At 33.5% G+C, this 16,047-nt stretch overlaps 1 protein-coding gene across 7 annotated transcripts; it reads right to left on the bottom strand.

Moving 5' to 3' along the window:
• Nucleotides 1-644: 644 nt before the first annotated feature.
• On the bottom strand, nt 645-15,604 carry LOC117686794 (myomesin-3-like). 7 transcript variants are annotated; one of them, XR_010708499.1, is made up of 9 exons: nt 15,434-15,604; nt 11,337-11,502; nt 10,543-10,685; nt 7,880-8,000; nt 6,532-6,602; nt 2,696-2,991; nt 2,308-2,610; nt 1,743-2,027; nt 645-1,551 (listed from the first exon to the last, which is right to left on the bottom strand). XR_010708499.1 is itself a non-coding variant. In XM_066068963.1 (8 exons), the coding sequence occupies exons 6-8, from the start codon at nt 2,826-2,828 to the stop codon at nt 1,939-1,941; spliced, it is 525 nt and encodes a 174-aa protein (XP_065925035.1). In that variant the 5' UTR covers nt 2,829-2,991; nt 6,532-6,602; nt 7,880-8,000; nt 10,543-10,685; nt 11,337-11,502; nt 12,976-13,080; the 3' UTR covers nt 1,738-1,938. The 7 variants fall into 7 exon arrangements, 1 of the variants encoding a protein (XP_065925035.1); XR_010708503.1 differs by lacking the exon at nt 15,434-15,604 and adding an exon at nt 12,976-13,193 and having other exon boundaries at nt 2,308-2,526; XR_010708498.1 differs by lacking the exon at nt 15,434-15,604 and adding an exon at nt 12,976-13,080.
• Between the last annotated feature and the right edge of the window lie 443 nt (nt 15,605-16,047).

Raw genomic sequence — 16,047 nt, 5'->3', positions numbered from 1 at the left:
AGTTGCGGGGTATTAAAAGCCTAATGTATTAATGAAGAATTTACTCGTCTTGATCAAAAAGTTTTAATTAATGGATACACCATTTTCCTTCCAGTAACCTTGAACCACAAATGACAAAAGCTCAAGGTCATGAGATATTTTCAGGTCACAGGCAATCCATGTATCAAGTTTTAGCTTCTAATCATTATCCATTACAAAATATATGGCCTAGACATGAATTATGCAATTTTTTGGAGTGACCTTCAACTTGCACAAACGACCTTGGGTCAAGATCATGACACACCCTCAGGTCATATGCAATCTTTTTATGGAGTAGGGACTTCCCTTGTTTTTCCATAAGAAAGATAAAGACCAGACACAAATTATACAATTTTCTTTCCAGTGATCTTGTACTTGCACAAATGACCTTGGGTCAAGATCACAACACACCCTCAGGTTGTAAGCACCTTTGTGTGAAGTGGGGAATCGTAATGTTCCTACATTAGAAAGATATGGACCTAAATGATTGCACAGACAGACGGACAGACAAGGTGATTCCTATATCCCCAAAACTTTATTATACCCAAAAATTATTATAAATAAATGCATTTCTTTACTAGTTTTAAAAAGAATGACCTAAAAAGAAATCAAAACGAAAATCACACTAAATGGCAAAATACAACTTTAATAACATTTCTTTTATCAACAAGAGCTAATTGAACACTAAGCATAGCAAATTCATTCTTAATATAAAATAGATAACATTGACTGAATTCATTTACCGTAATTAACAATAGCTTAGCCAACTACGCTCTTGCTGTAGATCTTTATCATTCCAAATTCACCTTCATTTTAACTTCATGTACATGCAAAACAGAGCATGAAATGGTTAAATCCTTAAGGATATTGTACATATATGTAGTAAATATTTCATATGGAAAGATCATTAAATACATGTATATAACAGCTAAGATCTGGCATTATTTTCATCAATTTTTTAGCATTCATGTCACTAGGCAGTCCAACATGATATACATGAGACACCAAGTCTGTCACTATAAAAAGGCTTTTATCAGGTTTATGTGTATCATGAAGGCTAACAGCTGAGCTTACAGCTTTATTTTACTTGTCATAAAAATTTCTTCATTAGACAACCACTATTACAATGAATATTCAAAATCATTATAAAGATACTAAAAATTACTTTTAAAGCAAAAGCAAAAGCTTCTCTGTCTCTCTCTCTAGAAAACTAACAAGTAAATCAATGCACATATACTACATTTCTGATCTGTCTCTAGTTCTGAATATTATAAAATTTCTTTTCATTATAGAAACAAGTCAATTTACACTAAAAACTTCATACATTTCATTTTTAAAGTTTGTATTTCTAACAAAGTCTTTGACTTGTTTCCAGGTTCAATTTTTCAAACTCTCTTCTTTTTGAAGAGCCAGGTCACAGTCATGTTTTTTGGCAGGGTCCTTAGATTTAAAAACTGGCCCATTTGCCTCTTAACTGCTGCTTTCTCAGCTGCTGTTCATTAGGTTTTCTTTTTCCACTTATTCTTTTAAAACCTGGAAGTAACACAACAAATTAAAACTTACAAGTTCAACTGCCTTAATCAAATAACATATTGACATAAAACCCAGCTTCAAAAATACATAAACATGCATTACTCTCTGCGTGGCTATTTTGTATGGCAGAAGCTTATATAATGTACTTTAATTTTTTGTTTTATACTTTCTGTTTTAATTCAGACAAATACCTCTTTGCTTTTTAAGTTCTTTGCTTGGGGGATCTTCTTTATCTCCAGTTCATAACACCATTCCTAGACAATCTTAAAACAAAATCATAAGAAACAGTAGCTGGTGATGTCTGGGGTCACTTTGGTGACTGCAGACCAGGATCCATTATTAGGGTCCCGCATTTCAATATAGTAAGCTGTTAGAGGAGATCTGCCATCACTCTTGCTGGGTTTCCAGGCTAACACCAAAGAGGTTTTCTGAATGTCTGAGAGTATGACTGGACCAACTGGTGGCGACGGTTTTTTCTGAAAATGCACATAAAATACACTTTTTATATGCATTTGAAAAGAAATCTCAACAACAGAAAAAAATCAAAGTACTCAAAATACATGATGTGTATTGAAAACGTTTTCATGAAATGGCATTGTTACAGACTGAATAAACTCAGTGCTTTTGATGGCAGAGTCAGGCAGACCTAATCAAAGATCATGTAAATACAAAAATTTGGTTAGCCTTATTCATACACCAAGCTTTGTAAATACAGTGTATGAAGTGCTTAAACAATGAGTTTTAGCTCAAGTTTACCTGGAGGTCTCTTTGGAACAACAGACGTGTCCAGTTCACAGGTTTCTCCTTGTCCGTTCTGGTTCAGGGCAGTTATAGAAAAGAAATACTCTTGGTCTTCATCAAGTTTGGGGACCTTGTAAGACGTCTCAATGGCCTTTAGAGTGGCCACCTCCTCCCAGTCACCATCAGAGCCTCTCTTCTGCTTCACCACATACCCTGTCACCTTGGAGCCTCCATCTGAAGACAGTGATTTCCAATCCAGTGTCACAAAATCGGGACCAAGTTTAGACACTTTGACTTGTCTTGGTGAAGATAAAACATCTAAAGAGAAACAAAGATATTTAATCAGTAATCATACATTATCTTACACACTTAAGCATACATTTCAACATATGTAAGCTCTTACCTATCTTCCTCTTAAGTCTCACAGGTTCTTTGGTCTCTAGTGGTGAGACTTGTCCCTCCTCATTAACAGCAGACACCCTGAACAGATAGTCAATGAGGTCTTTGGGAGAGTATTTGGTGGTGTTGTCATCCATCTTGGCCACTTTGCTCCATCTTGCTCTGGTGCTAGGTCTGGACTCAATAACATAGCCTGTGACTGGAGAACCGTTATCTTTTGTTGTTGGCTTCCATTCAAGTCAGCAGATGAAGCAGTGAGATTGGACACACTGAATGGTCCCTTAGGGGCAGATGGTTTGTCTAAAACAACAAGAAATCTGTGAGTCAATACACTGTACTCACTAGTTATACCCCACCCTGATGTGAATATACAAAATAAACACAGTCATAATGTAACAGAAAGTGGACATTACATGTGCTCAAAAATGAATCCCATTAAATGGAATGCCTACCACTTAACAAAGAGTACATGTGTTAAAATTTCTCGCATCTGCGATGAGCAATTTCTGAGAAAACTGTAATGAAAATTTATTTTAAATTCAAGTCTAAGAATACATTTGTCATTTCATAGGAAAGTGACATCTCATTTGTACAAAAACCACTCCCACCATACATGTATGTCATATGCCTATACAATGAGTGTGTTAAAATCTCAAGCAACTGTATAAATAATAGTTGCCAATTTAAGAAGAATGTGACCGAAATTTGTTACCAACATACAGATGAACAAACAGACCCAGATGGATAAAACAGTATATCCCCCTCTCGTTTGAATTAGGGGCATCTCACTGGTTAGTAAATAAATTTAGAAGTAAAACAATATGAAAAAACCAATAATTCTGCAAAAAATGCAGATGTTCCTAGAATATAAAAACATAGGTAATCACAGATTACAAAGCTCATCGAGACGAGGCATCATGCACCCTTATGAGACATCACCTTTATGAGACCACCTTTATCATATTATATGAAAATCATACTTTATGATCTTGGATATTCATGGATTAAGAAATAAAGTACGAGTTTTCGTGAATGTTGCAGAATAACCTCCGAGGTCGAGAAATGTTGTTTTGAAATATAAAAGCCGAGGCTTTTATATTTCAAACAACATTTCGAGACCGAGGAGGTTATCCTGCAACATTCACGAAAACAAGAACTTTATTTCTATACTACTAACAGCCAGTATTTCTACAGATCGTTTCTCCTATAGAGAGATGATCTAGGTCATTTTGACGGCTGTTCCGTGTAACCCCAACGGTTTTGTTAGTAATGTTTACATGTGTATCGATCAAAGGAATCACATGCAGACGACAGACTTTTTCTTAGGATTTTAATACTCTTGAAGTTCACTTATCTATTGAATATCTTTGAATCACATTCCTAATATTTTAAGGGCAATTTAATACGATTATTACTACTACACGTTATATATTTTATGTAAAAACACGCAGTGAAAATGTGCCAGGGAGGTCCTAGGAACAACCGCATTGATCTCTTAAAAATAAACATTTGAGGCAATACACATTGTTTTGACTGGAACTAACACGTGAAATTGACATGGTTTTAAAACTTTTTACGGTTTGAAGTTGTACTTCCATGATCAGTGCGAGACAAATAGGTATTTCTGATCTAATAATTTACTGATGACGTTCGTGGTATATTGAAGAATAATGTCCGCGGCATCTCTTTGATCTCGGCAATAACTGTAGTAGAATGTATCATAATATACAATACTATACAGAACAATATCATGATATAATATCATATCATAAAATATCAAAAAAATTGATACAATATTATATTGTATCATATAACTTTTTACAATATAACATATGATATATTGTATCATATTAAACAATAGTGTTTTATATCATACAATACTTAATCATAGGAATCATGTTATATCATTTAACAACAACCTCATCTTTCTATCAAGCAGGTTTAATTGAGGTAGGAGATTTCTTTAACATCGTTGATAATGGAGATCAGGCTCTGCATCTGAAGCAACCTCTGCGTTTCATTTATAATATAGTTAAATCAACTATGCAAGCTATCATCTATTACACATGTGACCTGTTCCAAAAAACTACACCTCATCCAGCATCCGTAACCTATGGCTCAGATTCAGCATCCAAGCCTGTCAGGTGCATCAGTATCATAAGACGCATCACCCATGCAAGTTTGGTGAAGTTAGGACCAGTAATAACTAAGATATCATCATCAGAGGGCACCAGCAATTAAAACCTTAACCTCCTCCAGCATCCGCAACCTAAGGCTCAGATTCAGCATTCATGCCTATCATGTGCATCTGTATTATAAGACGCCATTCATTCAAGTTTGGTGAAGTTAGGACCTGTAATAACTAAGATATATTTTTTAGCATCCTTGATAATGGAGATCAAGCTCTGCATCTGAAGCTTCCTCTGCGATTCTTTCATATTACAGTTTAATCAACTATATAAGTTTGAAATAGTACTATTATCTATGTAACATGTGACCTGTTAAAAAAACCTTAACCTTATCCAGCATCCGAAACCTTTGGCTAGACAGACTCAGCATTGATCAAGCCTGTCCAGTGCATCAGTATCATAAAACGCACCATCCATGGAAGTCTGGTGAAGTTAGGACAAGTAATAACTAAGAAATCATCATCAGAGGGCACCTGTTTCAAGAACTTTAACCAGCTTTTAAAACCTTAACCTCCTCCAGCATCCGAAACCTATGGCTCAGATTCAGCATTCAAGCCATTCAGGTGCATCAGTATAATAAGACACACCATCCACACAAGTTTGATGAAGTTATGACTATAGGCGTAGCTAAGACATAACATTAGAGGGCACCTGCTCAAAAAACTTTAACCAGCTCCAAAAACCTTAACCACCTCCAGCATCCAAAACCTATGGCTCAGATTCAGCATTCAAGCCTGTCAGGTGCATCAGTATCATGAACCGCACCAACCATACAAGTTTGGTGAAGTAAGGACCAGCAGTAATAAGAAATTATCTTCAGAGGGCACCTGCAACAAAAACATTTAACCAGCTCTTAAAACCTTAACCACTTCCAGCATCCGAAACCTATAGCTCAGATTCAGCATTCAAGCCTGTCTGGTGCATCAGTATCATAAGACACACCATCCATGCAAGTTTGGTGAAGTACTGACCAGCAGTAACTTAGATATTGCTATCAAAGGGCACCTGCAACAAAAACTTTAACCTGCTCCAAAAACCTTAACTTCTCCAGCATCCGAAACCTATAGCTCAGATTCAGCACTCAAGCCTGTCTGGTGCATCAGTATCATAAGACACACCATCCATGCAAGTTTGGTGAAGTTAGGACCAGGAGTAACTTATATATTGCTATCAAAGGGCACCTGCAACAAAAACTTTAACCTGCTCCAAAAACCTTAACCTCCTTCAGCATCTGTAATTTAGGACCCAGATTCAGCATCCGAGTCTTTCAGGTCCATAAGTAGGTCAATATGCATCATCCATGCAAGTTTAGTGAAGATAGGACAAGTAATAGCTTAGATACAGGACCTGCAACAAAAACTTTAACCAGGTCCGGACGCCGATGCCGGGGGTATAGCATAAGCTCCCCTTGACTTCATCTCGGTGAGCTAAAAAGGAATGTTGTCAGTAATAAAGACCACTGTAATATTACAATTTAAGCTAGACTTACTAGGTTTTGTTTTCTCCTAAATAAATTGATTTGCATTCAATGAATAATACAAAATCTGACTATTTATTTTTAAAGAATATGCCGGACACCAGCTTCCTTGTGATGGAGGATTTACCTATAAGTTATCAAAATCCAACTTTTAAAAGCAAATTTTCACTGTACCTTAGAATTCCATGGATAAGACTTGAGTCCATAGTCATATAATAGCTAGCTCTTCTCCCTCATGTATATCTCTGTTGTGAATAATAGTAAAATTTGATAGTCAACTAAAGTTTTGTAACCAATTACTTTAATTTATTTAAATAAGTACATTTCATTATAAACTTGTTGACAGGGTATAACATGTATAAGGACAATAGGGGTGAAATATCATGATACAAATGCATTACAATTCACGACAAAATTAATTTTGATATTCGGTTCATTCTAGATCAATTTCGATTTAATTCAATTCAAAATTAGTGAACATATTTCTGTATAAGACATTCATTATGATTGGTTACTGTTTGTCAAATAATTAATACAATCAAATTTCATGCAACATAATGCCCCTTTAGAATGGACATCAATGTTACTACACATACTATAATTTACCGATAAAAAAATTGAGTTGATATATTGTTAACATTTTAATTGTTACCACATTGGACCAGTTTGAAATGATATCAAAATACCATAACATGGAAGACATAGCATCTTCGCTAGCCAAATGTCGGATTCATTATTCTCATCTCCCCCTGGGCAGATTTAGCCAACTTCAACATAACTTGCTTATTAATAATGACTTTTCAGGGCATCCAATCAAATTGTTCATTTTATTCAGCTTATTCACAGTAACGGCGGCGCAAAGTGATACTTGCTTTTATTGCACGAATCCAGAAAAATTAGTTTGAGGAAGATATATACATTTGGCAGTTTTTACCATGTATCTCAAGTTATCTAGTACTTCCTGCACCTACAGGATGAGCTGAAGAGAAATTTATTTTCGGTATTTGTTGTGACATACTTTAAAGTGATGCTGTAAGAACAATAAATAACTCAGAAGAACCGCTATATGGCATTATATGAATTACACTAAATCTGCCAAGGGGGAGATGAGAATTTTAAACCAGATAGTTAACATTTAAGATATTCTTAAAATGAAGAAATTAAATCTCAATAAAACATTATTTTGCTATAAAACAACGAAATTTCAACCCCACAAAAATTTGTGCTTCAACAATATACAGAGCCTGTTTCCATATATGTTTACTCAATATGTTTACCAAGTTGAGAAAAACCACAGTTATAATAAATCTTTTCAGTGAAACTTATATAATGTACATGACAGAATAATGTTGATAATGTATTGAAAAAATATTTTTTTGTTTTCATTTTCTCCTCCTTTGGGACTTAAAACTTTTGGGTTCATAAACTTAAAAATAAAAAAAATGTTGGCCTAATCATGATAATTAATTCAGTACCAGTAAGCCTAGTACACGGTAAACAGGCAAAATTATTTTGTAAATACCTGGTTCCAAAAAGACATAGCACTTAATTCCCCTATTAATTTCATTTTGCAGTTGATCTCTTTCTTGCTCCCATGGTTCACAAGCCTTCCCAATCTACCATCTTCTTCTGATGCATCAACACTATAAATGATCGAGTTAAATTAATTGCTTCCATTAATAAAAGATTCATACAGTGCTGCTATCGTGAAAGTTGACAAAACTATCCTATCCTATCCTATATCCTGTATCCTGCATCCTATCCTGCAAATAAGCTCTATCCTATCCTATCCTATCCCATACTTTCAAAATATAGGAATGCAAGTTAAATGAAACGAAATTTAAAGATAAAATGATTTTATTAATGAATATAGTACTCAAAATGAATAATTAAATCTTAAAACCGAATATTCATCGAGCGGGATAACTTACTTACCTGTGCTACGGTAAAATTAAATCGTACGCGGGATGGACACAATAACGTAAACAAACAGGTAAGCGATTAGATTTTTGATTTAATTATATTTAGGCATAAAAAACAGATATTATAAGATAACTTCGATGCACTGATTGAGGAACTGTTTAGTCACATATTTTTTTTCAAATTATTTTCTTATCACATACAACTGAGCGTCATTCTCATTATTCGAGCGATTCGTTCGGCGATAAATGTAAACACGATCTGAAAATAAGTAATTCCTTTAGGAAGTTTATATCGTTTATAATTTAAACCACTCGGAGGTATTTTTAAAGTATAAATTCTTAAGCATTTATAGCTAGCTAACATTTATTAATTCGATATGTTCAGGTTAATATCGGACAAAAATATGCGTCCCTGTTACTGGGCTTCGAAGAAATTATATTAAACGTGCATCAATGTCTGATTCTTGTAATATTACATGTTTATCTTTTAAAATGCCAAATTAGTCATTTATAAATTCAAGCTTTTATTAATTTGCAAACTTTAAATGAAGTAAATACAGAAATATATTTCTGACGTTGTCAAATGTTGCAACGAATTTTCGCAGTAACTCCGTACTTGCGTACGCATTGACAAAGATGTAGCGCCGACATTTTAGCGCGCATTAATGTTATGCACCACGTTCTTGATATAATAATTATTCTTAAATGGTTTAACTTGTTAAACGTTTTAAATTGACGTTGAAAATACATTGCTTAGCCAATTTTCGTTTCGCAAAATAACTCTGAAATTTATACTCGAATCTGATTGGCTACAGGATGCAGGATAGGATAGAACTTAACTTTTATATTTCTATCATGTATCGTGCATCCTGCATCCTATCCTATCCTATCCTTGTCAACTTTCAGGATAGCAGCACTGTACCTAAATATATGTTTATAATACTACAATAACTCATTTTCTTTAGTAAAAAGTTGGATAGAGCCTTTGTTTAAATCAAAGAAATAAAAATAATATAGGCTTGTGTAAACTATTATACATTAATTTTTTTAAGACATGTTAAAAATTTAAAAATATATACATCTATCAGACATGCATGTTAGGTCTTACAGTACTTAAGTACTGTAAGGCCTAACATGCATTTCAGATAGATGACAATGTTTTTATATTTTTTCTTTCTCTGTCACAGAAACAAGTAGCAAGTGCATGCAAATAATTCCTGGTTATTGTATTATATATAAACATAGTACTGCACAACACACTCTCATTAATTATTATAATATTATACAGACTGTTGTATACTAGTAGTTGTGATGTTTCTTCATGTATGTGATGAGGAGTAAATTTTAGTGTATTAGTTGTAATTATTATAGTGATTTTAGAATGCGTTATTCAGACAATTCAAGCTGTAGGTGTTAGGGTAATTAAGAATGAAGCAAATTAACGTCTAGAGTGGTCAAGTTTTATGAGTTAGCTTTTGATAATCGGAGCCTTGCATGGGTGCTATTGTTTGCAGAATGTCCTGCCATTTTTAATTTCAAGCGTTTTTTCAACGTTGATGTAATAAACAGACTTGTCCAAACGTTTCTCTGACTAAATTTTTAAAAAATAGATGATCTGAAAAAAAAACGAAAATTTAACACCCTCACTGAAAAATGGCAAAAAAAAAGTTTTGAGATGGCAGTATTTTTCAGGGTTGGTTGGGAAAGCGGAAACAAACCTATTTTTTCTTTAGGCCCTTTAAGATTTTTATAGAGTTAGAGTGATGTAGAAATGGAACTAGTTTATCAATATATAGATTAATTGAAGCTAATGATCTGAGATAGTCATCAATTGGAGCCAGAGTAGTATAACAGAGAGGGGATTTTTATTTAAGATTCAAACAGTGCACAGGAATAAAGTATGTAATTTGACTTCCCTCTGGGATGATGTAAAAAAAGTTGTAAATAGATTCATTTGTCTTTGCGAGATTCAGTGATGGAAAAATATGTTTTAAATTAATTACCATAAGAGAAATGACAGCTATCTCTGTGACAACATTATTTAGTCCATACAAATAATTAGTACAAGCTAGGTGTTCACTTTTCTAAAATCTTTGAATGTTGAATTTTTCAACTGCTGGAACCCTTGACTACCACCATAAAACCAGCCAAATATGTTTAGCTATACTTGATTAAGCCATGGCCTGCAGGCATTAAACCAATATCCATATATTTAGGTACGTAAGAAAACAAAAAAGTATTTCATGAGAATCTAGACACTTACCACAAATCTCTGTAAACGAAATCTGTAGCCAGATAAGAACCCTTCTTCCAAGTTCTCACCTTCCTTCTTTGTTATAACCTTTCCTGTATACACTAACAAAAAGTCGCCTGCATTTCTGCGGACAGTTGTTCTGACTCCTCTGCCTATAATACATAATATAAGCGTACAGGAAGCTACATGGAAATTATAAAGAAATTGTTGATTTCAATTTACATGTTATTGTCATATGTACATGTATATACTACATGTATTAGATGAATTGCACTGATATCATGTCAAAGAATTTGTACAAATGAAAATTTTTGTATTTTTGCAGAACAGTATATAGCTCCACGTGAAATTCAGGTTGACAGACCGTAGAGCTACAGTTCCACCCATGCAAAAATTGTATATTTATTGCACACAAAAAGTTCCACATGGTTTTGGACTATTTAAACTAATTTAGGAACATCTTCTGTGAAAATTTTAATACCGAAAAAATGTTCTTCCACAATGATGAATCCACAGTAGTCACTAGTCAACTGAATTTTTTATTCAATATTACATGTACTTCCTTGGAAAATGAAGTTCCTTGGTTTTAAATTTAATGTATATATATTTGTGCAGCTATCAGCGGGCCATATAGCAGAATTTATTTATAATATGGAGTAATACCTGTTGATAACCATGAAGCACGCAAAAGAAATAGGATTCATGAAATATTTAACTCACAACAGAGGAATAATACCAACTAGATTGGTCTCCAAACAAAATTCAGAAGTTTAATTTAGGGCAATTCAAAAATTTTTCCTTACCTTTGTTCTCAAATAAACTTATATTAAATCCTGGTGGATCAATATTCTTTTCACTCCATTTCCTTGACTCTTCAATGGGATTATAACTCTTTTTCGATCTTTTCTTGACATGGTTTTCAATATGCTAAAGCACATCCATTATTTTGTTTGTTTACTGTTTTCCACACTGCAAAGATTGAGAGATTATAGTAAATCCCGGTAGTTTATAAAACAGTTTTCTCTGTGTATAATCACAAATTTTAAACTGATGATCATAAAAGTAAACAGAAAAAAACCCTTATCATTCTGTCGAATAACAAGAAACTGTTAGATAACTTTTATAGATGAGTCTAAATATTAGTTATGGGTGGGGGAACATAATAATGTTTATACCATTTGACTGTCCTTAAAGGCCGAACATTTTTACTGGGTGGTAAATATCAGGTGAGGGCGGGGCTTAATTTCTAGAGGTGTAGAAGCCTCCGGGGCTTGCAGTCTACCAGCGGTCGTGAACGCTGCTAATCATTAAACACAAGAAGCGAATTAATACACAGGAAACAAGCATTCTGAGAGTATTGCATAAGCAATACATGTCCCCTACCGGTTTGTGGAAATTGTGAAAACAATGCACTGTTATGCAGAATATCGAACCCAAACATTAAAAAATTGGAATATAAAAAATTAATTTTCTCGAAAATATGTCAACCAGACGCTAAAAAAGTGTAAACTTGATCTGTAGTTTGACATTTTGAAGCTGTTCAGCAAATTTCATATTATTTCTCAAACACATAAAGCAAAAAATTATTGAAAACTGAAGTGGGACAGACAGACGGACGAACACAGAGGAAAGCTATAGTCCCCTCCGGTGAAAACCAGTAGGGGACTAATAAATAATCAGTCAGAATTGGTCTTAGTTTGAATATGTTGTTGTTCTAATGATACAAAGCAATTTTTTATGGAAATGTTACGCATTGTCCGAATTACACGTGTGTAATGTACAATTTGAAAAATCATTAAATTATTTCTGCTCTAAAAATGTAACTAAGTACATCGTGTTTAGCACTTGACATTGTTTAGGAAGTCAATTTTCATAAATAGGGTTTGTGCAAGAAATAACAATAAGCCTCATTATTGTGAAAATGGGTTTCTTCTTTAGCTAAAAATTAAGTTTTTTCAAACATTATTTTTTAATTTACACCAAAAATTGTGTATAACAAATCCTGACAGTTAGAGCATCACAACATTCAATGTTTCAACAGTTCAATGTGTCCAGTGGGAGCTTCGTCAAAAGCAGGAGAGAGAGAGAGAGAGAGAGAGAGAGAGAGAGAGAGAGAGAGAGAGAGAGAGAGAGAGAGAGAGAGAGAGAGAGAAGGGGGGGGGAGAGAGAGGGGTTTAAAAACGACGAAGGATTGGGTACATCGTCTCAACGTCAACGAGTGGACTTCTAATCTCAGCGAGATTCGTCGAGACTGAAAAATTGTTGACGGACGTCTCTTCCGAATCTCAGACCAGTGCCACACAAAGTGATTCGGGAAAATTTGCCCCAACTTCGGCCGGTTGTTATGTTAGAAATACGCTGAATTAAATCATCTGCTCGCTTCAGCTTTTTACTTTGAACATCTCTTTAACTCCCTATCAACATAAAATGTTACGTTCCTACCGTTAAAAGATTTATATCCCACAAAATATGAACTTGTTTATTTTTCAATTTATTTCCACACTCATTCACATCTCCAATGCTGAAGAGTTCCAGTCAAGGTCACAAATAGACTGTTTCAGAATATGTCGTATTCGTAGTTTTACATAGAAAACTATAATGGGGCAAACAGAAACTTTATAAATGCATTTAGATGTCAAGTTATTTGCCAAAAAAATAAAATATGGAATTTATAATAAATAAAAAGGAAATATCTGGTATTTATAACCTGATAACTATAGTAAACCATTTAATTTTATAATGTAATATTCATAAATGATAAGGTTGAAACCTTTGAGTGGATAATGTTAATTAATGGTTAATAATTTAAACTGAAAATTACGGAAAGCTTTTTTCTATATGTTCGCTTTGTTTTGAAAACAATTTAATCCAATGAGGATACGAGCAGCGGCTTTTTTTGATTCTGAATAAAAGTTTTTATAGCCCTAATTTTATCAAAAGAATCTTATTTATAATTAATAATTAATCTTCTAAGTTGGCCATGCAGCTACATGTTGGCAATCTGGACACTATAATATATGTGTTGAATCCACTGAATGCGGTTTTTTATCTTATATAATTTGAAACTTTATTTACAAAAAATCGCTTTAAAATTATGTTTTAATATTGCAAACGGACCTTGAGCGAACACATTTCAGGGCGAACGGAAATTAGAGCGAACGGCGTCAAAGGGCGAACGCGTTTTAGGGCGAAGGAACATATGGATATATATGGATATATATGGATATCTAGGTATATTGAACAGTACTATAAGCTACCAGCCTAGCCGCTAGGTCTTTAAATTCAGCCAACCACTTATTAAACCGACATATTTTGTTAATTTCAAGCGGAAATATAACGTACAGTACAAGTTAAAATTCATAATAACTTATCCTATGAACTAAATATAACTAAATAGGATAAATATCAAGTTTGGTACAAAGTGGTAACTGAGGTAGCAATTTCGAGTTTGATGCTAGGTATATCCACGTAGCGGCTTGGCTAGCTTTCTGTTCAACAGCGTAGCTGTTACATGTACATGTACGTAGCCCCACGTAGCCGCTACGATCCTGAACGCAGCCCTGCTATGTTTTTTCCTCTTTTAGAATTCACAGCCTTATTTTTTTAGTAGAATCCGCGCCTGGCATGATATAATTTATTAAAGCACATGTTATTTTATTTATGCAAATGTTTAGACAGATAAAAATGAAAACAGCAATATTATTAAACGTAATATAAATTAAACTGTAACATTAAAGGTAAGTCATGATTTATTTAAATTGTGTTTAAAAAAAAATGTACGCATTAAAACCCTAGTTACAGCCTCAGACGAGAAGATACACCGCAAATAATCAATCACAAAAATTAAAATCATACACAACGATATATTTCACAAAAAATAAAATGATGGATACTTATAGTCATTACATAATTAAATTTTGATAATTGACGCTAATTGTAATGCCTTCATTTTTTTTCCAATTGCCAGCGGTTACAATGTGTTTTCTTTTTTTGTTGAGTCTTTATATTTATATGTGTGTATTAAATTCGTTGGTATCTTTTCATTTAATAATCTTTTACGCCTTGCAATTGGTATGTTATATTGATTGTGCATTTATAGCTTAAATTGATTCGTTGATATATTTTCATTTAAAAAAGGACAAATTTCTGGGATATCATATTAATTCATATATAAGTTGTATGATGTAATGATATGCAAACAGGCGCGGATGATATTGATACATGTATATTGTGTTTATATAGTACAAACTACTTCAAAATCAACAATGTACAAACTATAATGGTTATAACACGTTTTCATGTCATGATAGCTAGGTTAGCAACTTCTCAAAATGAAATTATTGCTTTTATTTTCCTCTACATGTCCCCAGTACTTGCTGATTACATGTTTACATGCCATTGGATATTTTCTTTAACGCCATGGAATTAATATTTGTATGGCATATTTATTGTGCATATCTAGCTTTTCGTTTGATAACACATTAATTAATATTGCTCTGAAAATTGCACATCGTCTGTATGTAATAAATGAATACAATGATCATCCTGCAAAGACAATGGCTGTTAATATGGATGCCTATAGAGGATAATGAGCAATTTTTGTTGTGACGTCTTTAGTTAGTTGTATGAAATTGTATGTGATGGTTTATGTACATGTATACTATTAACGATTTTAAGTAAATACTGACTTATACTGTTGGAAATAATTTACCATTATACCAGTTTGTATCGATCATACACGGCTTCTTGCACTGTATTTGTAACTGAAGGTATGATTCAATTTAATCGATAAAACAAGTATGGATGTAAATTTCCGTTTGTTGATTAAATTCCTTAACATATTTATAACACACACTATGCGATAAAATATTTTTTAAAAACCAAAACAAATAATACTTACCTTTATCTTTTTACGCGACATTGATCGTCCTTGATATCTGTATGTTTTCAAGCGCTTATATGATCCAGATAGAATGTAAACTTCCGTTTTAACCCGCGCATGCGTGTTACCCTTCGTGGTGTGTATACCGCCATGCTGACGGGCTGATAATTATATACACACAACATACACAAAACGGAAAAATACTTCCAACTGGTCCATGCACCAATTTTCACATATATGGTTTATGGCATGATTTTAAGCATTTCTAAGGTGAAATTCAAGTGAGGACCAGATTTTTGTCCTCACTTGAATTTTGTGTTCTCAGTTGTTGCTGTGTAACTTGACGTCGGCTCTCAGTTGCCAGTGTTTACGAACGCACACACACACACACACACACACACACACACACATATATATATATATATATATATATATACATATATATATATATATATATATATATATATATATATATATGTGTGTGTGTGTGTGTGTGTGTGTGTGTGTGTGTGTGTGTGTGTGTGTGTGTGTGTGTGTGTAAAGAAAAAAATCTTTTTTTTTTCTTTGTCGGGCTTGAAATCTTTAATACAAAGATGTATCTGCCACGTTTCTATCCGGTGTTTATATATTAT

This window comes from Magallana gigas, chromosome 8 (assembly GCF_963853765.1).
Source record: "Magallana gigas chromosome 8, xbMagGiga1.1, whole genome shotgun sequence".
Taxonomy (NCBI): Eukaryota; Metazoa; Mollusca; class Bivalvia; order Ostreida; family Ostreidae; genus Magallana; species Magallana gigas.
This window is presented reverse-complemented; position numbering and strand designations above follow the sequence as displayed.

Coding starts and splice junctions, on each gene's coding strand:
- LOC117686794 (XM_066068963.1), bottom strand. CDS start 2,828: ATGGATGACAACACCACCAAATACTCTCCCAAAGACCTCATTGACTAT. Junction 2,611..2,695: donor GAGACTTAAGAGGAAGATAG/GTAAGAGCTTAC, acceptor GTTTCTCTTTAG/ATGTTTTATCTTCACCAAGA. Junction 2,028..2,307: donor TGTTCCAAAGAGACCTCCAG/GTAAACTTGAGC, acceptor GTGCATTTTCAG/AAAAAACCGTCGCCACCAGT.